The sequence below is a fragment of the Dermacentor andersoni genome, chromosome 5 (genome assembly GCF_023375885.2).
Source record: "Dermacentor andersoni chromosome 5, qqDerAnde1_hic_scaffold, whole genome shotgun sequence".
NCBI classification, from domain to species: Eukaryota; Metazoa; Arthropoda; class Arachnida; order Ixodida; family Ixodidae; genus Dermacentor; species Dermacentor andersoni.
In genome coordinates, this window is record NC_092818.1 from 185,238,010 (window position 1) to 185,264,811 (window position 26,802).

Here is a 26,802-nt window from a genome sequence, read left to right on the forward strand (position 1 = left end):
CTGCTGCTCCTCGAGCAGATTCTGTCAATCCTGGGCGACGACTTTAAGCCATATCTTTCATTGTCAACAGACCCCCCCCCCCCCCCGCCCCTGGACGTGTAGCAGTACTCTACCAAGCAAAGTCAATCAAAGCATGCCCTCTAGGCCATACAAGAGACAATTAGAGCCGAAAGGCTGCCGAGAAGTCTTTCACCAGGGTATGTCGGCGGCAAGCGCAATGAGTCCTCTGAAAGCGGGGCTCTGTGCCCGAGGTAGCACATGAATTCTTTTTATAGCTGCAGGGCTGGCTAATCGCTACAAATCAGCTTTCTCAGTGCAGCATTCTCAGTGCAGCGGAAGTGTACAGTACTTATATAAGTTAACTAGATTGGTGACAGCAACCTTGAACACATGTTTTTAACACTAATGTCCGCGTTACGAGTGCTGGAAAAAATACATTGTACACGGAGAGCTCATTTTTTTCGCTGTTTCAGTTCATACCAAGTAGATAGCAAATATCAACGAATAAAAACAAAAAAGAAAGCATTGGTAAGTAGGCAATTACCACTAGCTACATCAGGCAAAAACCCTACAATAATATTTAACCCTATTCACAATTGCACTCCTTTCTATGTCTTTCATGCCTAAAAATGAATATAACGACTGCTTCAGTGCAAAAGTGTGTTGCTGGGTTACTGGCGGGACCTTAAGAGGGCAGCAAGAGGTCCCATGAGTATTCATGAGTGCATAAGGCAGGCGACAAGAGGGATGGTGGCACCGCCTCGGTGTAGGAACGATCAGCTGCTCCCTGGAGCGTGTTGCAACAAACAGGACTAATGCATCAGGTGCGTGGTGGGGGACGCTCTTCAGCCAAGCCACTTGCAAAACTCCATGAGGATGCACTGTTTCAATGTCAGTTAAAGAAAAAATAATTTGCATAAAAGAATGACATATTCTGTTCAATCGACAAAGGAAGGTAGCATACTTGAGCAATGGTAAGTCTAGTATGATAAGCTTCTGATGCTTCTTTTTTTCTTCCTGTTCCTTCACATGGAATGTCTATGCCTGCGAGTGGCCAAGTAACTGGTCGAGGGAAAAATCGCACGGAGTTTTGCAAACGCGATGGCTGAAGCACTCCACCAAGTGACTTGTGTGAGCCTGTACAAATGTGCACGAACGCGTTTGCTCAGAAGGCCGTGTCGCGTGCGTGCAGGGGTAGTTTGTTGACCAGGACGCCCCACTTGTTGCGCCACGTGTCCTGAGCATTGAGACTAGCCTCGATTGCCGCCTTCTCCTCGAGTTCCCGCCTGAGTTGCTGGTCTCGCTCACTATCTATGTGCTGTTGCTGCAATCGCTGCTGTTGCTGTTGCTGCTGCTTCTGAAGCTTCTGCTGCTTTTGATGCTTTTGCTCTTTTTGATGCTGCTGCCAATGCTTTTCCAGTGTTGATGGTACACGCTGCCACCAATTCTGTTGATGCCTCTGCTTTTGTTGTTGCTGTTGCTGCTGTTGATGCTGTAATTGCTTGTGCTGCTTTTGCTGTTCATGTGCCTCCCGTCGATCGTGCTCCTTGTGACGCTGCCACCAATGTTGTTGATACCACTGCTTTTGGTGCTTTTGCAGTTCGCGTTCTTGTGCTGGCTGCTGGTGCTGCTTTTGACGCTGCCACCAATGTTGCTGATACAACTGTTTTTGTTGTTTTTGTTGTTGTTCTTGTTCCTTCTTTAGCTGGCGCTGCTGGTATTCGAGCTGAAGCTGCATATGATGCTGCTTCCGCTATAGTGAAAAAAAAAGCAAAGGAGAAGTGTGCATCAAGAAGTCGCCCAAGAAGAAAATCCTTGTTACATTCTCCGAAATCGTAGGATAATTACTGCACAGAACGTTTCTCGTAACCAAAAATGGTTTTTCTTTTGCATATGTTCACTTATGCCTTTTAGTGCAAAAATATTTGTAAGACAAGAAGATCATGAAAAGAAATTTTACCTCAATATCCTCCTACCATGACTGCATGAAAAGTAAGGATCACAAAAATAATAATGAACATCAAGAGTGCACATTCAATATTCCAGGTAAGACGCAAACACGTCTACACTTGTGTAATGACTATACTACACATATGACATGGCAATAAAAATCTCAAATCTACAAGGTGGTTTCAAAACCAGTCACCTCGCGACTGAACCTTCCATTATTCGTGTGGTAACTTTGCGCTCGGGTGTTCCTATTGGTAAACAGAACATTGGATGCCGGGCGCACCCAGCGCAAAAGTGAGACGAACGCAGTACGAGGAATAAATAACGCATGTGCACTCCTATTGCAACTAAGCTTACTTAACCGCTGTTCGTGTGTACACAAATGTGGGCACATGCGCCAAAGGAAACAAGAAAGCCAGCAAAAAAATGCACACACGGGACACTGAGATAAATAGTGATTCATTATAACCCTTCAAAGAAGTTAACTAATTTAATATATTAATAGAGAGGACACTGGTACGGAGACAACTTTCCTTTTCATTTTCGATATTAAATGCTTCAAATACATAGGTTGCGATTTTACGTGTACTTTTTCCCAATATTGCGATAATGTGAATCTAGGTCAACCACTAACAACTATGGTAGTGTAATAGAAATGTACACACAATTAACTTTAAGGGCCCTGTGTCAAATGTAGAAAACGTCAAGTTGATCTCTCCATTGTAGTGTAGAACTAATACAGTAAAACGATAATGCATAACAAAACATAAAAAGAGCAGAAAGTAAACAGGGCTCTAGATCAGCCTTCTCGGCGAGATGCAAACTTGTTTTCGGTGACAATGTCCGCGCAAGTTGTGGCGTAAAACCCGGAAATGTGCACTTAATTTGTGCATTGCGTGCCTATTATGCGGAAGCTTAAAACACGAGGAAAGGTTCACAGCGAAATACAGGCTTGAAGTGATTAACAGTGCTGGAACAAGGAATGTTGATGAATCCAGCGTTTCGACAAGGGGACTCACGAAGACTAGTCCTCTTGTCTAAACGCTGCCTTCAGAGACATTCCTTGTTCTACCACTGTTAATCACTACATGCGGAAGAATACAGACAAATTCATCTACTCCTGCAGCCACTTTGTACTCCGAGGAGTCGCTCTAATAACTGCGTTGGATATACGCTACGGACCACACTTGGATATTTCAGCCGTACTTTGTCCCTAGCGCAGCCCTGCCCCTACGTACCATCAGACAAAATAATTTTTATCTTTCCTGAAGTACACCGGCATCAACCCGATACTGGGATATGCTTCGAAAGAGTACGCTGGCTGATATCGTGCATGTGCAGTGTGCATTTGCGACACCGCTTTCAGCTCAAATTTGATGCTTGGTTAGCTGCCCAGCAAACATCTCCCATTTATATTAGTCTCCCTTCCGTGGTGAGTTTGAAAGCGTATGTGGGCTGCCCATGGCCCATTCACAGGTTACCTTGTACCGGTCGTCGTACTGGAACGGATCGTGAGAAGGTGGGGGCGAGTGCAGGTCCTCTGTGTCATACACGCTGTCGGCGGCGAAATTCTCGTACGACGCGGCCAGCTTGCTCTCCCACTCCTTGCTAGGAGATGGCGTCACGTTCTCCAGGTCATCGTCTTGCAGCCGATTGTTGTACTTGCGCCGTTCGGCCGTGCGACCGTATATCTGCAGGTGCAAAGGGAAGTGTAAGTGCGCCGACTACATATTTATTATGGCTTATGATTTATGTCTTATAATGACTAGTTATGATTTATGTCTACTGTAGCTTAATCAACACACTTCTGGAGACATACAGTGTGTAATAACATTAAATACAATCACCAAATGTAATAATATGCGGATGACTACAAGGTAAAATGAAAAATGGCGGTAGTGGAAGCCATGTACATTTTGCGTAAAGTATTTGTTGTTTTTGTTGTTTTTCATTTTTCGCTAGTCCATCAGCATTTCCCGTACAGTAATTTTCATCACTCATAGCGCCTTATCTCCTAGCGTAGCCCAGTTTACATATGTAAATAAAATCGAGTCGCAGGAAGCACACGCTTCATACCTCTCCACCGGATCCCACTCCTAAATATATCTTGTAAATACGTTGTCGTTTATATTCGCTGTGTCGGTTCGAAAAAGTGGTGGTAAACATGTGTAAAACATGTGCAGCCGTTCTCAACCTGCAGAGCAAGCTTAACGGAATGCGCTTTGTCGGGTGGAAGAAGCCTTTCTCCGGAGAATGTGACCTGCGGTGGCTCTTACACCTTCCGTCACTAGGCCTCTGGTCCAATATCTGAATGCCCAGTGAACTGCGTAAAATGTTCTGCTCCGGCTTCTGCGGCCAGTGGACATTCATCACCTGCTGCGACTACGAAAGCTACCGGAGAAAGGTTAATAATAGCTCCCAAGCTAAATATGGACCAGATGGACAGTTATAGGCATGAGCATGACTCACGAGCAATAAGTTTGCGGAGGCACTACTGCAATTTCTGCATGAGGAAAAGCATGCAATTTCTCCACCGTTTTAGTTAAGTGAACATTTATTTCACAGGGCAAGCTTCATTAAAAAAAATAAAGCGTAACGCAGGAATGCCTGTCTCGCATGTGGACGGACCCAGGGTAGTTTACTGGTCGGTGCAAGATTTTCTTTTTCAGCGTACGACTGGTGTCGTGTACGTATCAAGTTGGCACATTCTGAAAGGCTCGCAGCCCGCATGTTCAGAAACGAGCTGTAAAATATGGCAGCCAGAAGGCCCACCAAAGCAGTGGGAGTTCGATTTATATGTATGAGCCCATGTGGACTAAAGCTTTTTCAGAAGGCACCAATTTTTTTTTTTTCATTAAATGATGAGATTCTGGGAATATAGGCTACCGATGAGACGGCTATCCTAATAATCAAAATTAAGCTCTGGTCAGTAAGAAAAGATATGCATCTGCAAAGCGAAATAATTCCACAGCGCGTGGTATAAATAAGCAAATAATTAAGAAACATTTATGTAAGAGATACAGATTGAAAACAAGGCAACCAGACAATCAAGTTACTGAGAACGTCGCACGTAACCGGGTGCTGAAGAACAGCAACTTCTGGAAGACCTCCCTTCTTATAAGTGGAGAACAAGGGCAAGATGAGTGAAAAACTGAGCTGTTGAATGAAGCTGGATATCCTCAGCGAAAATTCGGACGAAACTTCTTGCGAAATCTCCAAATCGTTGCTTCTATAATCCTTTCTGAGATTAGTATCATGCGCAAGTACAGGCGTCAAATGCAAAAATAGTCACGACGGATTAAGTTACAGTGGAAAATTTAGGAAAGCGAGTACGCGTATTCTTACGGACAGACATAGGTCACACAAAAATCAAAACACGAAGGTTGACCCCCGTGGTATGAATCTTTCTTTCTTTGAGGGACCGTGATATCACATTACTCTGAGAAAATTTTGACAATTGCATAACTCCACTAATATTTATCTGTGTTTCGCCTATTTTGTGAATGCAAAACAGGTTCTCTGTGGCCGAAATGCTAATCTTGAACTGTGCCTACATGTTCTGCGTTAAACTACAGCAGTCACTGCAACTCAGACCTCCGGTCGGTCCGCACCGACGCGAAGCGTCTCTTCTGTGTCGGTTCTGGCTTGGAGTTGGCTTCACGAATGCCTACTCAGCACTAATTGGAATGGCTGATAGTCCTCCATGTGACGTTTGCGGATGCGAGTAGAACATTGACCGCTTATTGTGCCATTGTTCTCAATTTCAAGCACAAAGACAATGTTTGCCCAACCCGCTGAGGAAATTAGATGATCGTCCTCTGAGTGAACAGACAGTACTAGAGCACCGGCCCCACCGATCATCGGCTCAGAAGGCAGTGAAGGCGCTTTTGTGCTTTCTCAGAACGTCTGGTTTGCGCGAGCGGCTTTAACTCAAGTATACTGCCCGTACACGTATCTACACCTTGTATCTCCTTTCTCTCTCTTCCCCTTCTCCCTTTCCCAGGCGTAGGCTAGCCAACCAGACTCTTGACTGGTTAACATCCCTGCCCTTCCTATGTTCCTCTCTCTCTCTCTCTAGAGCAATAACACCTACCAGATGTCATATTTGAGAATGAACGCATCGTTTTTAGATATATATAGTTATAGCTAATCCAGGGTTGCGCATCAGAAAGTCAAATTCCATCAACGTGTGACTTATCTTTCATTTTAGAAGCCAATCATACAGCTCAGGACAGCAGGAGGCAGCGCCGCCTTTGCGGGAAGACAGGCTCGTTACCCTCGACACTACCGATGCAAGAGTTTTTGCACTCCCTGTTGTGTCTCCAAGTACGCAGTAGCCTACTAGCCAGAACACATGTTTATTGCCACTTGCAATACGACGGAAAAGAACCACAAGACACTTACGTGGCCGTCTTATATAGCTATACAGAGTTACTAACCAGTGACATCACAGACACACACAAGCACGTACGTTCTATTTCAGCTACAACTATTCAAGACGTCAGTGACGTCACAGTGCCACTACACGTTCTATTTAAGGGGTGATGACACAACACTCACCGTGACAGCTCCGAAGAGAACGATGAAGATTAGCGATGCTGTGGCGATGACAATGACAGCGATGGCCCACTGCGGCACCGGTGGCTCGGCAGAGGATGAGGCCAGGGGCTTGGGCCGTACCACGCCGACCACTGAGATACACAAAGATGGCATTAGCAATCAAAACCAATATTGTTTTTTTACGTATTTTAACATTCAAAGCAACACATTGGCTATTATATGTGACTAGGGCAGGGCGTTGGATGATAAAGTGCGACCGTATGTGGTTCATCAACACACATGCACACAATGCTCAGTACATTAGTGTTTGTGCCTTTCACCGGTATTGCAATGAGGTCGTTTTAGCTGGAAATTGAACGCGTGATTCCGTCGTAACAAATATCACCAATGTCGAGACAGTGAGAGGGAAAGCGGTTATGTGCCTGTACTCATTGCAGATGGAATTATAAGTTCCTACCATAAACAGCACGACGATGTTGTGAATGCAACTAAATGTACATCATAAAATTGGCTAGAAAAATGTGCTTCCTGCGCTCACGAAAGCATGGCCACTCATCCGTAATGCGAACATCTTTCTGTCCATCTGTCGTTGGCGTTCGTGCTTAAAGACTATTTTCGAAGCAATGTACGACAAGCCCCATCGTGCTGCTAATGGTGTCGCTCAATAGATCCTGTATAGTTCTTGTGGCGCAGGTCCTCCAGTGAAATCAAATTAATTGAATTATTGATTGATTGATCTGGTTTATGTACTAAGTAACACATGAACTATTAGAGACACCGTGGAGAGGGGCCCGCGATAAACTTTGGCTACCTGGAGCCCAGGTTAACGCACTCCCACAAGTTCACTAATGAGGAATCATTTGAAAGCAAAAAAGCGAAAGTGTGACATGTAAAACTTGCCTGTAAGTCGCGACAGCCACTCTTGCAGTGAAATTATATCATTTCAAATTTTCGCTAATGTACTTTTGCCGTGCAGGAGTAATGCCACTCCCGGTGTGGCGTTTCTCGTGTGGCCATCACCAATGAACCGCTCTTCCTTTTTGCGTCATGCGTGTGTATGTCACGCGACAGAGAAACTCCGCAAACGCCGCTGCCAATAGCCGAAAATAAACATTATCTTTCTTCTTTGTTCCACTGCTAACATTGTCGCTGGTGTGATGCGCAGCACGTCTCATATTCACATCCGTGAAGTTCATGGATTGCCTCCTACATCTGCAAGTGCACATCAGTTCTGCTTTCCCGTTTCCCACACTCCCGTCATTCCGATGCTACACTGCGCGCGTTGATGCTAACTTGGAAACTTGGCACAAAAGAAAGTGGTAGAGCTATAGAACATCACACATCCGTCCTAGCGAACGGTACTTGGCGCTAAAGCCCCGATGGAATATACTAATGGTGGAACTCCCCTCCGCTGAATGGAGGAAGCACTGAGTATAGACCAAGGATATTCACCCCGACATCATTTACTTAGCAATGGCACACTACTCGCGTAATTGCAATGAAGCGAGGGGCTTTCCTCCTAAAGAACTTTGCTCTACAGTTCGTTAGGTGGCTCCTGGATGCGCAAGCTCCTGTCTTACAACACTTTTGTGACACCATCTCTTCAAGTATAACGCAAGATTGCGTAAATATATAGAATCAAATCTAGACAAAATCAACAGATTAGTTAACAGCTTACATAGGTGAAATTGCTACGTACGTGATTTTTACTCTACTCCTATCTTAAAATTACAATACTGTCGCGTGTAACAAAACATATTCATACCTCTCAGACGCTGCAACAAACGCAGTTTACAAAATTGCGATATGAGTTGTGTTTTTATATAGAAATACCTAACCCTGATCAATATATCTTTAAGGATTCTTTCACGATTGCCAAATTTTTACATAAGCACGTTAGAGTATAAATCAATATCTGTTTCGAGCAGTCTCCTATAGCAGATAGCTTTTTAGGCAGCAAATTTCATTCAAACTGGTTCTGCCGCCAATGTAGTGACAACATTATCGTACTGCACGTTCTTATGAGACTAGCGAGGGACAAGAGTTGAAGCTTCGGTTATCCCGTTCATAAATTTGCACTTACTAGCATCAAGTTCCTTGAGTGCCATTGTTCCTCTATTTTTTCCTAAAAGGAGAACGCACCTTCAAACTGCGTATAGGTCGGATCCAGGAAGAACTCCTCGCCTAGAGACCCGTTGGTGCCAAGCTGAGAATTGAATGCCGAAGCAAGTTCAATAGGGTCCACGGGTCCGCCTCGCTGATAGAACAGGACGAAGTAGTCCACGATGACACTGCCCGGACTGCAATCGAAAATAAGAATATTGCACTAAATTAACAAAGCTCACACATTAGCACTTTGTGCTTCGGTTAAGTGTTGTAACTTCAAAGGAAAAACAAACATACAAAATACCTGAAACAGATTTGAAACTGGAATACTCAGTCATTTGAAATTTAGAACACCAATCAAACAATTTTGTATCAAATCTGACAAATCAATTTTATAAACAAAGCTAGTATTCGATTTCCTGCAATATATTCAATCATGGCCGAATGGGCATAACTGAATAGTTTAGATAACCAGCGGGCCATTAAGGTTACAGAGTGGGTGCCAAGGGAAAGGAAGCACACTCAAGGCCGGTAGAAGACTAGCTGGGGCGATGAAATTATAGGAAATGCGCGGGCGCTAGTTGGAATCGGTTGGCGCAGGACAAAGGTAAGTGGAGAGCGCCGGGAGAGGCCTTCGTCCTGCAGTGGACACAAAAGATGATGATGATGATGATGATGATGATGGTGGTGGTGGTGGTGGTGGTGGTGGTGGTGGTGGTGATGATGATGATTATTATGATGATGATGGCGGTGGTGGTGGTGGTGGTGGTTTACTGCGATATTTAGAGCCTGGCGACCAAGAAAAAGGCCCATGGGTATAATAAACATGTCGCTTCAATAACCCGATGACAGCGAACCAGAACCTGTCACAATATTTTCGCTTCTCGCTACGGCTGTTCAGCCGAACTGCCTTCCAATTTGCCATAGCATGCATTGAAGCAAATATTATTTCTGTAAAAATTTCCCTCTCCTTTGTTATTTATTTTATTTCTTCGGTATTTCTAAGTCAGGAAAGATATCTGGGCTCACGTATTTCTCGTGCATTTGTATTCGGCTTGATTAAAAATATCCCGGTCGGAACAAATTTAGTAATCACAGATGTAAAACCAAATTAATCACATGGCATACACAAGCCATGATTTATGCGCTTACAATAATGCAATAAAAGAAAGCTCACATCTTCTAGAAAAAAAAGGCACTACAGTAAAAGACGAGCAATAGAAAGGAAGAACGAGAGGAAAAAAGACTAGCAAAATGAATGATACAACGGGAAGAAGAAAAAAAAGGTCATCACTAATAGAGACCGCCTGATAACACTCGACATAATCGAAAAGTAACAGCTATCGAGAGGCTAGTGATTGCCTAAAATAAAAGATTCTTCTCTCGGGCTGATAAAATTGTGCTGGTGTAATAGGTGTGCCTAGGAGAAAACCGAAATAGAAGGAGCGAGCTTTTCAGACGGAGATGTGCGTGGTATCGAAGAAACAGCCTTACATTTATGAAGTATGAATCTGAAAACGAATGAAATCATTGGAAACGAGATAATGCGGAAACAGATAAAACTGAATTTCGTCTGTGCCACAGGCTGACTGGATGAAACAAACATAGATTCAGAGCTAAAAATTCACCGAACTTCAGAGAAACGGAAAAGCACCTGCGTTTTCAGAAAACGAAGAGAGTGAGATAACGCCGGAAGGGAGCGAGGTTAACTAAGGTGGCACCCGGTTCGCTCTTCCGTATGGAGGGAAGAACATAAGGCAAGAGAAAGATAAGAAAGAATAAGGAGAGAAGAAGCAGTCATGATCGGCATGATGGAATGTAGAGCACAAATGAGGAAAAAAGAAGGGTGAAGTCAGTCTCTTCAGTGTGCGCACACGCTCTGATGAGTCAAGAGACAAATGAAACACCTCCGGGGTTAGATAAGTAACTAAAGCGCAGAAAAAACCTCGTTTTTCTTGTGACATCCTGACGGACGCCCATTCATACCAACCATCGCACCATCGTGAGTTCCGATGTCTCTCTCGCGTCCAGCACCGAGTTTACCAACATTAGGTCGTAATTTCTCGCGCCTCGCTAAGCGCTATGCGCGGGTTCACCTGTTTCGTTCTCGGCTGCGCAAGTCTCGATCTATCTGTATTTCTTGGTATGCTTTCATGAGTCGTCACTCGATGAGGATCCGCAGACGGGCGGTAAGAAAACAAACCGACTTTCTGAACTGAATTGTGCATCAGCAGAGCGGTATGCTGGCTCACTGGTGACATTCCCTAGCGACTATAGTTCACCGCGCGCACAATGCACAGAGTAATTTCAAAAGAGATGTAATGAAATGAATGGTAATGCCTCTACGGCTACAACACTCAAGGAAGAATCACTTGAACCCGACGTGATTGCTTTAAAAAAAAACGGGACAGAGGGAGGGTCTTCGCGCCAGAGGATACTAGTAAACCAAAGTGTAGGCTACATCGCTGATTTCATGCACAGAAATGCGAAGCATTGCAGAACTCACTCGTTTAACTGTATTAGGTTTAACTCGTATTAGCTTAACGAAAAAGCACAACTGATTAATACAAAGTGCGGGCAAGCAGAAAGAGACCGCCCAAAGAAGAGATGTAGTTAGCAAGTATGAGCCTTTTGTGTTGAGGAAAACACGCAGCTGAGATTGCTTGTGGTGAAGGAAAATCATGTTTTTCCTGTAATACATAAAGGTAGGCACAAAGCTTATTTCTATTCTCACCTGAATCCGTCGATATCTACACGGTAAAGGTACCTTCCTTCAGAAGTCCTGCGGAAAATTGATGCAAGCTGTCGAGAGAAAGAGAACACATACAGCTGAAGTGAATGATGTGGATTATTTGTCATAAAATTGTGTACGTATGCGTGTTAAGGAGGGAGGGGGGGGAGATGGAAACTTCAAATCTAAACACTAAACAATCTAAACAGTGTAAACTGCTTGTGTGTTCCCAACTGATAAGTTTATTTATCTACTAACTGAACGTACCAAAGCAACACAGCGGCTGTCACAGATGTCTTAACGGTATCTTCTGAATAAACTTTTATTACCCCTTGTCTTTTAACAATCAACGTATGCTTTGTATACGAGTTCTATTCCCTCCGTCCACATATCTGTCTGATTAGTGTGCGACTGCCATCGATGCTACGAACCCTTGCCTTCTAACGCATCCTCTTCACAACCCACGGAGGGAAAAACTGCCATCACAAAGTTAAGCTTCTAAAGTGCTTGCGAAAGAAAACTTCTATAAAAATATATATCTCGGCGGGAAAATGCAAACACTAAAAGCAAATACTGACCATTCGCCGCATAGTGTAGGCCAAGTAGCGGAACTCGTGCGTGTTATGATCACCGAGCAGTGGCGACCACTCCCAGCCCTCGACGATCTTCGCAATGCCAGCCACGCGTATGACGGGCGCCTCGACTTCATTGGGCGCTGGCGTTGGATCCGTCAGGTTGAAGAACGTCGTGCGCCATGTCGGCTCCGGAGGACGCGATGGACGCCGTGTGATGTGCAGAAGGCGAGTGTAGGCGTCCAGGTCGAAGTTTGTCTCGTTTCCCAGCGTCGGCTTCGGCCCGATGGGGAAGCCCTTACGCGTCGGCTTGCCGGTGGTGATTCGAATACGGGGTCCCCGGTTGGGACGTGGTGTTGTCGCCTTAGTGTGCGGCCGTGTGCGCGCGCGGTCGAAGATCTTCGTCAGCGGTCGGATCGTGGCCTTGGTTCCAAGCGTCGTGCGCCGCGTGCTACCGATGTTGCCGAATGGAGCACGAGTGCCGCTGCGACCCAAGTGAGGCTTGTGTGTTGCAGAGCCCGGCGCACCGGGAGTGGTTTTGCGCGTCGGTAAGTGAAGACCAGCTCTACCAAGGTGATGGTTTTTGGCGGCGACAACGCTGGGCGTGCTCACCGATGGTGCGGCCGTCGTCCTCCTCGTCGGAGGGCTGTACTTACGGTGCTGAGTAGAGCTTGGGCGAAAAACTGAAACATGACCGGATCCGTTGGAGCTCTTCGCTGAAGTGAAATTTTCGCCAATTTTCGGGGAGCTAATATTGTAATTCGAAATGAGGTTCCGCAAGTCTGATGACTGAGATGGCTCTGGCATGATATTGGGCAACGATACATTGTCTTTGGTGGCCACAAAGGCTTCGTTGTCATCGCCGGAGAAAGAGACACTTACTACGACCGAAGTAGAGCTATTCAGGCCAGATAAGTTCACAGGAAATTCAGGGAGAGAGTGGAGTGTGGCGTTCTTCCGCTCACCTAAAGTGGACGGAACTTCTGGCTGGAGCGTTTGAGATGCCGCCGGGAGCGGAGCGAGAACCGATTGGTGAGTTTCTCTTGTTGAGTATTCGTGAAAATCTATGGTCTTTAGATTGGTTGCCTTTTCCGTTTCATTGGACTTCTCAGTAGAGGACTTTTCGTGCGCTGTTTCAGCGGCATCATCCTCATCCGTGTAGTTCACGTATGAAAAAATTTGGCTTCGCACTGTCGTAGTCGTACTCGCTGACGCTAACCTCTCTACGTTATCAGTTGTTATTGTGGTTTCCTTGAACCTCTCTGTCACGGCTTTCCCATGTCCTGAAGACGTGGATTCGTTTTTAGATACTTGATCCTCTTGTTCTGGTATCACGGTAATACTTACTTCTTCTCCTTCTGATATGTTTGTCATCGCGGCGACTGCAGAGGCTGCGCCGCTAGGAGGGGATGACGAAGTGTTTTTAGCTACTTCTCGAGACGGTGACGGTGTTACTTCCTTTGCTGCGGCTGTTTGGTGAGGAGTGACAGAAGAGGAAGTCGTTTTAGTCTTCTCGGGCGGTTTCTTTAGTTTGGGAGGCGCCGTCACGGTAGAATGTGGTCCGTGCCATGTAGGCGATGCTCCTAGCGACGATGCGACTTCGTCTAGCCTGATCAGCACTGTTGCCGTCTCTGGTCGAACCGAAGACGGCGCCGCCGTGGAAATCGAAGACCCAGTGGTAGGAGCAACCGTTTTCTGTGTTGTTGATGAATTGCTGCGTCCGGTCACTACAGCGTCCTCGGTGACTTGACTAGACCCGTCTTCCTGCCCATGTGCCAGGACACCGATGCCATGTTGAGTGGCGGCAGTAGTGCTATCAGACGAAGAACTGTGGATGGTCGGTTGCGGCTTTGGCTCATCGCGACTCTTATACGTGGCCGTAGCCAGCTTGGGGTCTGGGTTTTGAGCCGTGGAAGCAGCGCTGAACGCCTGTTGAGGCAACGCCGTCGAGGTGCCGACAGTGACCCCGTTGCTCGTACTGTTGTTGTTGCTGCTCGTAGAGTTCAGAGCGGTTCGTTCGCTGGCAGCTACGCTGGGCGCATTATTCGGTGATGTCGCAGGAGTGCTTCCTGCCTCTTCGTTCGAAACGTCGTTCCTGCTAGAATGTTCTGCAGAAATGGTCTGCCCAGCCGGTATCACGTCCTTCCGCGAAGTAGCGGTCGGCTCAACCTCAGCTGTTCCTAGAAGAAGCAAAAGGAATGTGACATGAACAGCGGTCATTTTTCACTTGTTTTAGCGAGAGATAAATTATTGCAAGTAAACAGATTCTCTAATAATATTATTATGCGATAGTTCCTGCTCAAGATTTTAACAAGATGAGGCTGTTTAATGCAACAAAGTTTATTCGTGAAAATAGGTATCAGCGCGTTCAACGTCGTGCTGTTGCGATAAGTTTACGACAGCGATAGTTATCAGTGCTCGTATTCTCAAACAGCGATTAAGCTAGAATTGTTAGTAAGGGAAAGTTTTGATCAATGCTGATGACGTACATACCATTAGCGAAGGCGGCCGGCCCAATGAGAAAGATCACTTACGCACTAACTACTCTGTGCATTCAGCATCATGTTTGTTTGTAATCAGATGTTTTATATCAAGATACAAATTTTGCCTAAACGTTGTATTGTGTGTGAACAGGGCTTTGCGCTCAGTACAAACTGTGAACATAGGCATCTCAAAGTGGTGGAGCTATTGGAGACCTTTTAAAGAAACTGCGCGTTGAGGACATGTAAATTATATTAACACATTATTTCTCATGTCAAAAGCCAACAGCGTTCATCGCCATAAATTATCATGAAGACAAGGAAATAATCACGCACAAACGAATGCAGTTAAAGCGGGAGAGAGGCAGCGTGTTTGCTGACACAACCTTCCTAGAGCAATGAAAAATCATTCTCCTGTGCGACCTGCACGTGTGCAAGTGCTTTATTCAACTCAAAATGTCCGCAAACCAAATTTTAGAACGTCGCGGTATTTTTATGTCTTGATGTTGTAAAAGTTACATTGGCTCCTAATACAGCACAAGGAGGATCGAGTTGAGATTCCTCGGACATTCTACTCACTTAATTCAAGCACTCGCGGCAGTGTTTATCGCAGGTTTAGTGCAGGTAAATGTGTAAAGAAAGAAATATTACATGAATTTCAAGAAACTTGGAACTGACGGTTACAGAAGTCTGGTCACAGTTGTCCAAGACCACTGTCTGCAGCTCACTTGTTTTATTGGACTATATAAAACGTAATACGAACCACGTCTGGTAAAGTTATCACTTGTCAATATAGTGAAGCGGATAAAAAGCTCAGACAATTGGTCAAACTGTTAATGCCTCTTTTTTATATTATTTTTTATGGTTCGCCAAACGAAATAATGAAGAAAGGAAATTAAACGAAAGAGTTTACAAGTGCATCTCGCGCTATCAGCACGACATATACCTCGACCCACCTCTTCATTCCATGATTGTAGCACTTCTCTAGGCGGGGCATTTATTTGGAGCTACACTAAACAAAATGCGACAAGATGAAAATAACTACTAACAGTCTTACGCGCCTTTTCACCAACAGCCGCATGGACGACATCGAGTAGTGAATACTTTTTCCCCCTGGTGACATGTCCACACGTGAAAAGCACCACTAAACGCTATAAAGTCTCAAATAATGGCATTACAGATGCTTTTTCCCAGCTGACATTTCTAACGCCAAAACGATGACATGAAACACCAGAGACATACAATAAAAAAAATATAGCCCACGAATTTTTGAGCGCCTCCATTTGCAAGTACTAGGGAGATATTAAATTTGGTAGGGAGATATTAAATTAAAAAAATGGCAGAACGGCTTGCCTCAGGTTAACTTCCTTAGCTTGCTACTCTGCATCGAAGTAAAGGGAAGGTGAGAAATAGAAAGCAATAAAAAATGACGCCGAAAACGAAGCGTCTGAATAAAATGTCTCTTGTCATATCTAACTTTCACACCCGCCACTCATACCCCATGCTTCGCAAGAATGCAAGTAATGGCCGCACTTCAACTAGATTTACAGTCTAGTCAAGGTCCAAGGAGAAAGTCTCGGTTTAGCGGCCTATTACCGATTTTGGGCGGCGAATCAACCAACGCCTTCCATTCGCACACGTGATGTGGGCGAACACAAAGGACGCGGTGCACAGTTCGTGGTATGTCATAACCACCAGCCTTTGGGGTGTGGACACATTGAAGTAGATATACATATAATTTCCTAATGACCACATCTAATCGTAGTATGGGAACAATGCCGGCATGACTTCATCATGCGGTATTAGAAAAGGCATTGTAGGAAATTGTGAACAGGTCTAATTCTGAATAGATCCCATGATAAACTGGACGCAAAAATACTAGATGAATACACTTTTCCTTTCTTTTCCTTTCTTGTTTTCTTTATTGCATTATGTATAGACCAAAACAGCAAGTGATGATAATAAATTACAATGTGCACATGAGCAAAGTCGTAGTTCCGTTCAGATAAAATCGCAGTTGAAAGCATCACGCCCTACCGTACGTCCTAGTTTTTTATTTTGTGAGCATCTCTCTATACGTTTCGAAGTTTTAGTACCAACAGTTTCAGTTACTGGAAGCCCCGCCCACTGGATCAAACTGTAATTCTGTTTTTCTTCCCACAAACGCGTGTTTATACACGGTCTAAGAAATGCTCATTTTCCCTATGAATGTAAATATTGAAAGGATGGAGCAGTGTTACTGCATATCGTGCGCAAGCAAACAGATAAAAAAGTAGACTGGTCAGAAGAAGAACGCAAACTGGACTATTCACTCGCAAGCTGCCATATATGCGGGCCTCACAAAGCATCAAGCCATCGAGACGAGAAGAGAGGAGCCAAGAAAAGTGCGGCTGCTTGGCGGCGTGAACTATATATATGGACAATCAATAGCTCTGCCCCCTGATGCTTGGTTCCCATAGAGACGGCAGGCGAGCATTTTCAAAACATTCCCTCTCGGGACATTTTGTCGAACACGGCTTTCTTGTTTTCTTCGCCTGGTTCGATGCCAAGAAAACGTGCACGCTCACAGTACAATGGCAAGAAGAAGTGCGCCAGAAACGGATAACCAGCCTCGCGTCTTTCGATGCGGTACTAAAAATCGTTTCTATAGGGAGAATGAGTTGCTTCAAAAGCTGAACGCTGCGGCAGAAAAATACAGCATTTTTCTTGATCCCTGCAGAAACAAACGTCAATTGAATACATGTCATTCTTCCCATACTCTTTCTGTTCACAGCCTGTAGTGAAGCTTAAATCTTTTTACGCTGTATCAAATTGCTCGGCCTTTCGTTGGTATCTTCAATACACGTGATTTTGCGCTTTCCTTGCACATTCGTATTTGTAGATTCCAACCATATTATGTACTACAACACGACGATCAGTATATGGTTGTCTTTTGTAAAAGTACATTGCTCTATTTCATGGATGTTATCTTTTGGGTAAAGAAGACTGACTTTGCTGCACTTATCCTCCCCCCCCAAAAAAAAAAAAAAAAAATATGTAAACGTGACTTGTGTTCCGCTTAAAGATTTTGTCTCTACGGCACTCCTTCTGTGCTGAGACTCATTCACCTAATAAACATCCACAGTGCTTGTACTGGGCACGATCAATTTGCACTGGGCACCGATATCTGCAATGACGCGAGTAACGGTATCTTCGAGCTATAGGTGCATGAACTAGAATTAAAAAAAATAACCTCTGTTATCCAGCCCAGCAGCTGTATGCTTTAACCAAACTGGTACGAACGGCTGTAGGTTCTCAGTAGTGGCTATTTTAAGCCCTATAGTTTTTGTTTAGCCGCCCCTATCCTATTCACGTTACTAAGTTCTTTTACCAATAAGAAGGCTAAAAAAGAAGGCACAGCTTAAGCCCAGGATTCTCTTTGAATTGTGTACATCTGATAACGAGGGTGCCCTGCAGCAAAGGTTCAACATTTGAGGCGAGCATGAACGTGTGGCCGTGCGCACCATTCTCAGGACGCTGAAATTCATTTCCACGTAACGAAGCCTCTGAAGGTAAGTTGTCGCGAATGGCATAGGAATGAAATAGCAGGCGTAGCGGCGGATAGGTTCATGTACACAACCGGTGAGCAGCGATAGACAGTCGTACCGGGCGCAATTAACGCACACGCACGTCAAACTGCTACCATACAGTGAGCGAACACAGATGCCGCTGAAATCGACGTCTGGACAGGAGGACTTGTCTTCGTCAGCCAAATCACTTGATTTACTAATGTTAATCACCTCAAACCTCCATCTTCGTGCGAACCTCTGTCCTCGTTTCCTTTAAAAAACGATTGCGGCAGATGCCATCTCACAACGACTGTCGACGGAAGTGTGTTAGAATTGAATCAATATATCGACGCAACGTATCCCCACCGTCGAGACGAGTCATGCACGAGACGTTTACTGTAGCGGGACTCCTTTATCACGATTCCCTAAGATCAGTATCATTATCATCAGTCTATTGTTATGGCCACTGCAGGACGATGGCCTCTCCCAGCCATCTCCAATCAACCCTACCCTGTGCAAGCTGATGCAAAGCTGTGCCTGCAAATTTTCTAGTTTAGCGGCACAATACTGACATTATAAGCCGTGGAAAATATTTAATCAAACAAATTTTTCTTCTCTTATTCTTGTATTACGCAACATTTAATAACTTTTCTATAGTGTTAAGATGTATTATATTTGTTATCATTGTCCAACATTGCGGATGACCAAATCCGTCATTGTTCTAGCTCCTACTGCGTAATATCAAATCTTTTGCAAGCGGAATGAAAGAAAGAAAAGCAGAAAAAAAAGAAAGTCACTCAGACACCTCAGGCGTAGGGAGAACTGACAGGCCTTCCTTCCGCGATGAAATGCCAACAAAAATTCCAATTTGAGAACATTTTGAGGACTTTTAGCACTCCGTAAAGCTGTTTCTATTGTGTTTACTCATATACCCGATTAAAAATGAAACAGTGAGCAAAGGCTTGATAGAAAATGGACGCTGTTCCATAAAGCTGAAGCTTTAAAGCCGAACAGCATGAAAGAGCTGTGGTACAAGAGAGTAAAGTAAGAAAAAAAGTGTTCATTTATAGGGTGACGCTAACTGCATTATTTCGCAACTGCGCATCTACTAAGTTGGTTCGGTGGGCCTGATGCCAATGGAAAGACCTTCGCCTTTGAAAAATCGTATCACAAGAGACATTCAGAAAGTATCGCAATCTCAACATGTAGTATTGAGACGCACGACCATACCTGCTGGCGGTGAAGCTGTGAGGGCCCGCCCTGCCCTACCTCTGTTTATTGCGCGCACAAGTCTCGCACTAAGGGGGCGCCACCAAACGACTACATACATGTAACACAAAGTCGTCGTATTTTACAACTACCAATCTAAGTAAATATGCCTAATAATTAAAAATCTACTGCAGGAGGACGCGACGGCGGCCAATTAGCCGTGCCGTCGTGCCTACACTTCATTCGGGAGAAGAGCGAAGGCGGCAAGCGGAGCGGTGGCTGCGGTGACCAACGTGGCCGCCTTCTAGAACGACACTGCGCCGTGCCGATCTCGCGCCTCGAGCACGCGCCGCCCAACTTTATTTTCCTCCAAGCGCCGACCAAAGCGCCCCCACGTTGCCCTGTCGGTGGGCGCTATACATTATCACTAACTTAAACTAATGTGGTCTACGCGGACACTATGATGGCTTTTCAAATCTAATTACGACACTTTATTTCACATGCTCAATTATTGGGATCTCCAAAACTTCGTTAAGTAAACACGAACAGAACCTGTTTTGCTTTGCTAACTATGAAGCAGAATACTCAGATCGCCAGTACAGCTGTCATGGCGGTGCAGCGATCTATATTTCAAGTGCTCTCACGAAAAGAAGAAGGCACGACCTTCTGAACGTAGGTAACTGTGAAGCGGTAAAGGCTGAACTTAAAGATGACCTTCTTTATGCGGACAACAAATATCTAATAATTGGTTGTGTGTATGTCTCGACTACGTCTTCTGTGATCAGTTTCTGCGTCTTGTTTTGAGACGTATTGAGTATCCCCCCCAAGCGAAAATAAAAACGTAATGATCTTAGACGATATTAACATTACCCTTGCAGAAAGCTCCGTCTACTTGCGCCTTAAAATATTCAAATTTCTTCAATAGCTTCGCTTACGAATTCTTGGTCCAAGTGCCTACATGGTGCACTAACTATGAGGATTGTACATTCATCGAACACGCGCTTTAAAATGTGTTGTCTCTACCAAGCGCATGTGTCCAATTACAAAATCTGTCAGATCAATATCCAATATTCTTACGCTTTCAGAGTACTGAAGCTTAAGTCAAAGCCACTTATACTAACACTTGACAAAGAAGCTTTCACTGATTCACTGAGCCATGCTGATTGGTATGCTATAGCAGATATAGAAGATCCACAAACGGCCATCTCGTTCTTTTTATCTGCACTAAAATCGTATTTTGACCGCCACACCCGCGAAGAAAGAAAGAAACAAATTTTGCATCGGCACAGAATCTTTGGCTGTCAGATAAGCTTCTAGCCTTGATGCGCGAGAAATATAATCTGTATTAAAAAGCTAAACTATGGCCATTTAACGGCAATTTGGCTAGCCGGTATAAAAGATTGTCAACTTTCTAACAAAATGAAGAAAGCTAAATACTGTATCATGAGAAAGATTACTAGAGTGCGGAAATGACATAAGTAAGGAATGGAAGATAGTAGTTTCTTTTTTGAAGTAGGGGAAATGATAGCGGTATATTAACTAAAGTCATTCGTAACGGCAGAAAGTGCACCTGACAAGAAATTCCTGATGATTTTGCAAAGGAAATCATCACATGACCCATTAAGCGATAGAGTCGGCGTCTGTAGCAGCGAAACAGCACCTTAATTTCCATTGGCTGGAACGCTACGTCACGTGGGCGCCTCGACGGAGCATAGCGGCCGAATAGGGACCCCTGCTGGCGCGCCACGTGTTGCGTGAGGAGAGAGGGTATCGCCACGACGCCACATCACCCTGGCTCTCGGCAGCCTATGTTATGCGCGCATCCTTGTCCACGCAAGCTATCGCCTGCGTTCTAACTTCGTCTCTGTAAACGCTATATTCTGTTCTTCTGTGTATAGAAGAACAGAATAAACAAGAAAGGAAAGAGAGAAGCGGAACACCGGCATGTGGCGGCGTTGACGGTGATTTGGACGCAAAGCAGTAAGCGCAGGGTATCGCGAAATTCGACGATGACGAGAAACAGCGCGTGGCTCGGCTAAAGCGATTGAAAGTGAGCGTACGAGTCAAGCTGATCACCGAAAAAATTGACTAGTTGTACACATATGCAATACAAATGTGGCATCGCATACCAACATATATAGAAGGTATCCATCCACTGCCGAAGAGGCGGCAAAGTTCGGCAGAGACACTTTGATCTGCCGAACTTTGATCTTTTAGACATGCATTAAAGTTTTTTCTACTGATTCGGTATTTGTGCTTGCGTATTTATTGGCCACAGACCGGCTCACGTTATACGCTGATAACATGGCCTCGAGAGTCCATCGCAGTACACAGCACCAATTAAATGCGAATAACATGTGACGCGTGCGAGGCAGCGCGCTCATTTTCTGCAATCAAGACGTGGCGCCACTTCCTCCCCATTGGCTGCTGCGTGACGTGCCCAGTGATGTGCGCACTAAGCCACATCTTCAGTGAGCCAGAACTGTGGAGCCACAGGTGGCGTCGGGGAAGCATGCTAGTCTCGCACACCGGAGGTCCGAGCTCGATTCCCACCCAGACTGAAATATACTAAATCTTCTTTTCAGAATCAATAATATACTTTGTTTACAGGAACCTCCCTGAGAAATTTGACATCAACGCGAGCATCTTTAACGTGTCTTACTCTGCGCCGCCGGCCATTCTTGCTACCATCGATCGTTCATGCCGCTGATTTTCGCGTAATGGGGCATATAATGCTTTCGCATTAATACGCTAGCGGTAGTGAGGGTGTGTTCCAATTCTGGCCAGCATCAGAGACAGTCCACGTAGACAGCTAAGGAGACAGCTTCGGAGTCAAGTAATGGGACACGTTTCCAGTCGTCTGGAAGACGCATGGAGGAAGGAAAAAGATAGAAGGAACCATTTCACAACGCGAATGAAGCCAAACCTGGTAGCCCAACACGCGATCGCACGTACACTGTGCGGTTGGTTTTAGTGTTCCCACTCTGCAGGCAGAGCCACGGCAGGGCAGCTGAACAGGCGCGCATCGAATAAAAAATACTGGCATGGCTACTGGAAACCAAACGCCTCAGCAAATCTCGATTCTTGCTCCGCGATGTCGAATCAAGCGGTCACGTGTTGGGCCACCACTGTGGCTTAGTGCAGCGTTCGCTTACCAAGGCTGGCTGCGTGACGTAATGCTTCCTCCTATATTTTTACTTCCTCTATGAGAAGAAGCTTCTGCGCGACGTGACGTCACCACGTGGTGACAACGAAAAAATTGAGAAAAGCACAGATTATTTCTGTGTTTTAAATCGTTGCGCCTGCGAACTTATGAAAAACACAATGAGACTTACGTTAAGGGCATAGGAAAGCGTGTCTACGTTTTCTTGTGGGCAGACGACCTCCCCGTCGAGTTTCCAAGCGCCCTGCTGAGCCGTCATTTTGTTTTGTCAGGAAAGTAGCTTGCATCGTTTTTTACTTCGATGCTGCCTTCGCAAAGCTGTTTGCTTTGACATCTTTGCGAGAATAAGAACGGGACTTAAAATGACCGCTGTCCACTTAGCAGTCGACTGTGCCTTCTGCGGCGAGTATTGGAACATAACCTGAGCTTGGAAACAACAACCCCACGCTCATAACCCAAGCGTCTTACCCACAGGGCTAAACCAGCACCTTATGGATAGCAAGTCTGTGTATTATGCGTAATGACCTCATTCTACTTGGACTGAAATTTCCATTGGCAAGCCCGGCGTGACAAAAGCGATCATAACAAAATCACCACGGCTGTACGTATGCTACCCACTTACAATCATTACAAGTCTTCCAACACCAGGCTGTTAGAATAACCAGTTTTAGTTCTAACCAGCTCAATGCTAAACAGTTACTACGAAACTATAGCATCCTTACTGTAGACCAACTTAATAACTTTTATCTTGGTACGTTTTTATACCGAGGACTAGATAACTCTCACTGCAACAATCTTCTACCTCGAGCTTGTCTAAGAAATACTAATCTTACCATATTTGAATTAAACGATAATTTCATTTTTTTCTAAGGTACGCACTAAGTATGGTAAACACAGTGTCCATTTTCCGTCCTTTTCTTCTGAAGCATACTACCTCGCACTATTATGCCATGTAAATAATTTGAATTTAAACGAAAACTCAAGAACCATACCTGTATATTATCATTTGCAACCACTTAGTTATGTCCCTTTCCCCTTTCTTCCCTCCGAATGTACACTCCACTAACACTTGCGGTGCAAGAAGAAGGGTTCGGTTGGTTACGCGCCATTATCCCCTTACTTTCATAATGACATTATAGTTGCTTCTATAGCACTGTTGCTATATTTTGTTGTAACTAGTCGAATGTAATAATTATTTTTTCTAGTATAGTACGTATTTTATCTGCTGTACACATTTACAGATGTTCCACGTATTTGCATATCTGTAGCTGATATTATTTCTATTAGTACGGTCTTAAACCAATGCTCAGTTTGCTATTTTAAATATTTTACATTAATTGTTGCAACTGTTGTTTATATTTTTACTTATACGCTGTACAGGAGGTCCCATTACAGTCTTTGACCTGGAGACCTCCTTCCCTACAATATCTATTTGAATGGCATTTTGTCTAATAATAAAATCTCATTCATTCATTCATTCGATGAAATGTCCAGGGCATGTATTCACAAAAACGTTCTTACGCCAAAACTGCATTAAAAAAATGTGCCAGTGAATTCTGATCTTAGACATATTAGCGCAAGCAGCCATCCAATAAAAAAAAACACTTAAGAATGAAAAGCTCTGTAAATTCGGCCTAAGATCTAGAAATAATATGCCAAGAAATTATTACTTCCTTGCACAGAGGAGAAACGCCAAAAGAAATGTGACGTGTGTGACAGAATATTCACTGCGGCAGTTGCGTCACGTAAGAGCAATCTCCGGCGTAACAAACGGCGCCGAACTGCACCTAGAGGTCCACGTGGCGATAAATTTCAGGACTGCAGTTTTAAACTATTACATGGAATGCGCTCGGAGAATGATTGTGAAAGACACTGTAAAGAAGAGCCATCTCAAAATGTGAGTCAATTAGTGAGCGAGTTCTACTTTATTGGTGCTTGCAGACTACCAACCTGCGTTTGTCTTTCTTTTTTTTTACCATTGGAGTTTCAATTACAATATGAATATGCGCATCTGTCGCTGGTCCCCCTTGAGATAAGTAGGAACATCAAAGTGTAACTAGGCGCTCAAATGAGAGTTAGCCACTTGATTGCTCAATTATAATTGGACAACCTCAAAGTGCAGTCGGCACTCAAACCGGTTTCGTAAACCCAGCTTAGAAACTCATTGGACATTTGTTACCAATTTCGGCACTTTATCCTTGGTGTCTATTAGATTCAGGAAAGTGACGTTTCTTTAAAGCTTCAATAAATTGAATTCTATTCAGGCATCTACGAATGTAGGCAGCTAAGAAGCAACATTTGTTGAAAGCATGAGACATCGCTCAGACACGTGACTTATATCAAATTAGGCAGTGTAGTGAGTGCTCTTGCATTCGTCCCAGTAAACTAGGCTAAACCCTAAGTGCGCATTTGCGCAACGGAGGTCGGGAACGACTGAAAGCCATTAGCATCCATCAGAAATGAAACGGTACAAGAGGGACGCTCACGCTTCTATAACCGCAACTTCAGCCATATACTACGCCGCTGTTGCTATAATGTCTACTAACGTGTTCTTTAACGTGCACCCAACTCTTAGTACACGAGCGTCTTTGCATTTTCAGATTTCAAATTGATCCACAACTGTCCTTTTTGAGGTATACCAAACATGAATCCCATTACGAATTTAGAAGAACCAATTTCATCAAGTTTATATGTAGGATGAACTACGGAACACTGGTATTAAGTTGGCAAATTCCTAATCTGTTAAACCTTTATCCGGGCCTGATTGATATCATGAAAACCTGTTCCTCTTTGCCTGCTTTCCGAAAACGGGCAAATAGTTTTTTTTCTTGAATCGTGTATAAGCCAGTTATGATTTCTTCCTTTGTTCTTGTTTTTTTTTCAAGTGAACATGTTTGTCAAGCGAACATCTTTTATTGTTGCTTAGGATATCCAGTTATGATTTCTCGCTTTGTGTTTTGTCAAGAGAACATGTTTGGGGTTATTCCAAATGTTTAATTAGATTGATTTGAATGTACGGTGTACTTTTCATATGTATATTGCTGTACGTGAATTGTTGTAGTCTTCCTGTAAGAAATTGTTTGTACTTCGTTATTCGTTATCAGGGTGTCTACCAAGTTGACATTTCCAAATTCCCTGAGTTTTCCAGGTTTTCCCTGAGTGCCATTGCAAATTTCCCGGAGTGATGCATAACTATGTTTTATGTCAAGACGGACTGAAACCATATCGCCTGATGCTGTCACTCTCTAGTAAGCACATGAAAAAAATAAAAACGTGACTTAATACAATTCGAATACTAAGGAGCAGTGTTTATGTTATTCAAAAAGAGAATAGAAGGCATGGGTTAGTAAAATGCACAGCAAATAAAGTGTCTTCGAAAAAAATTGCAAATGGGGTCGGACATTATCAAATACGAATAAAAAGGAGATGCATATAGAAGCAAATATTTTCGAATATGAGCTATTTCTATCAACTGATAGCAACCTTAGTGGGATGAGGCCCGAACTCTGTCACAATTGAGATTCTCTCTCAACAGCTCGTAAGTCAACCTCAAGTGTCCTGACATACTCTCAGCCCGTGCACGACGCCCGAGTGTTGTGTTTCACTGCTTTAAAGAGTTTATTTTGGTTTGGAAGAGGGACACCTGCATCTCGGCATCAGCCAAAACTTTATTTTTTGAGCTCAAGCTCCTTCAAAACGGCAGGAGCAAGCTTCCATTCCCGTTTATTCCTCAATGCGTAGGTAATTTCTATTCTTGTCCGCCTTCCGCCACTCGTTCGCCCCAAGGACCATTTGAAGCATCTTGGTCAGTTGCACAGCCCACGACCGATTTTTCGAACTCCCTAGGGGCCGCGAAAACGTCCGAAAAATCGGCCAGTTGGAAAAAAATAAATCCGTGTCATTTACTGCCCTTAGGGGCTCAAACCGCCACAGGCACGTTCGAAAACGCTCTGAAGGCCTGTCGGTACACATATTAGGCATATCGGTGCTCGTACTGTGACAGGAAATACCGGGTGCCTGCGTGTATAATTAAGGAATACATACTGTGTTCCGTGGCCCCTTCCCACGCTTGTTATGCTTCACTGCAATACTTTTGCGTAAGCTTCACCAAGTAACATTTCTGTACAGACGCGAAGCTGACTTTCAGAAACCAGCATTATGCAACGCACCGTGTTTTCCAAGTTTCTAAGCCAATCGCGAGGACCACAAAGGCGGAGTCCGTGCCATTGCTGACAGCAGATAATCCTTTCAATAAAAAACTCGGCACCCAACGGCAAGAAGCTTCATAGCGAACGTCGAAGCAGCTAGGCCTATAGCGTTGCCGCAGTGGTGGCAACGGCTGCCAGTGGATCTGCGTGCGAGAGTGCCGGTTCGAGGTGGCGAAGTAATCAAAACGGCAGTGGTGGTGTCTTTGATTATTGCCGCTTCGGACCTGCGGTCACGGCAAAACATCCGGAAATTCGGACGGCGAAGAGTTCCTGCA

At 44.4% G+C, this 26,802-nt stretch overlaps 1 protein-coding gene across 1 annotated transcript in view; it reads right to left on the reverse strand.

Moving 5' to 3' along the window:
* Nucleotides 1-1,685: 1,685 nt before the first annotated feature.
* LOC126531723 (uncharacterized) overlaps nt 1,686-26,802 on the reverse strand; it is a 243,792-nt gene continuing 218,675 nt past the window's right edge. The window contains exons 2-8 of the mRNA XM_050179408.2: nt 11,926-14,099; nt 11,351-11,418; nt 8,653-8,810; nt 6,511-6,641; nt 3,432-3,641; nt 1,961-1,981; nt 1,686-1,753 (exon numbers count right to left, since the gene is read on the reverse strand). Coding sequence (XP_050035365.1) covers nt 1,973-1,981; nt 3,432-3,641; nt 6,511-6,641; nt 8,653-8,810; nt 11,351-11,418; nt 11,926-14,099 — 2,750 coding nt within the window. The 3' untranslated portion in view covers nt 1,686-1,753; nt 1,961-1,972. The remainder of the gene's footprint in view (nt 1,754-1,960; nt 1,982-3,431; nt 3,642-6,510; nt 6,642-8,652; nt 8,811-11,350; nt 11,419-11,925; nt 14,100-26,802) is intronic.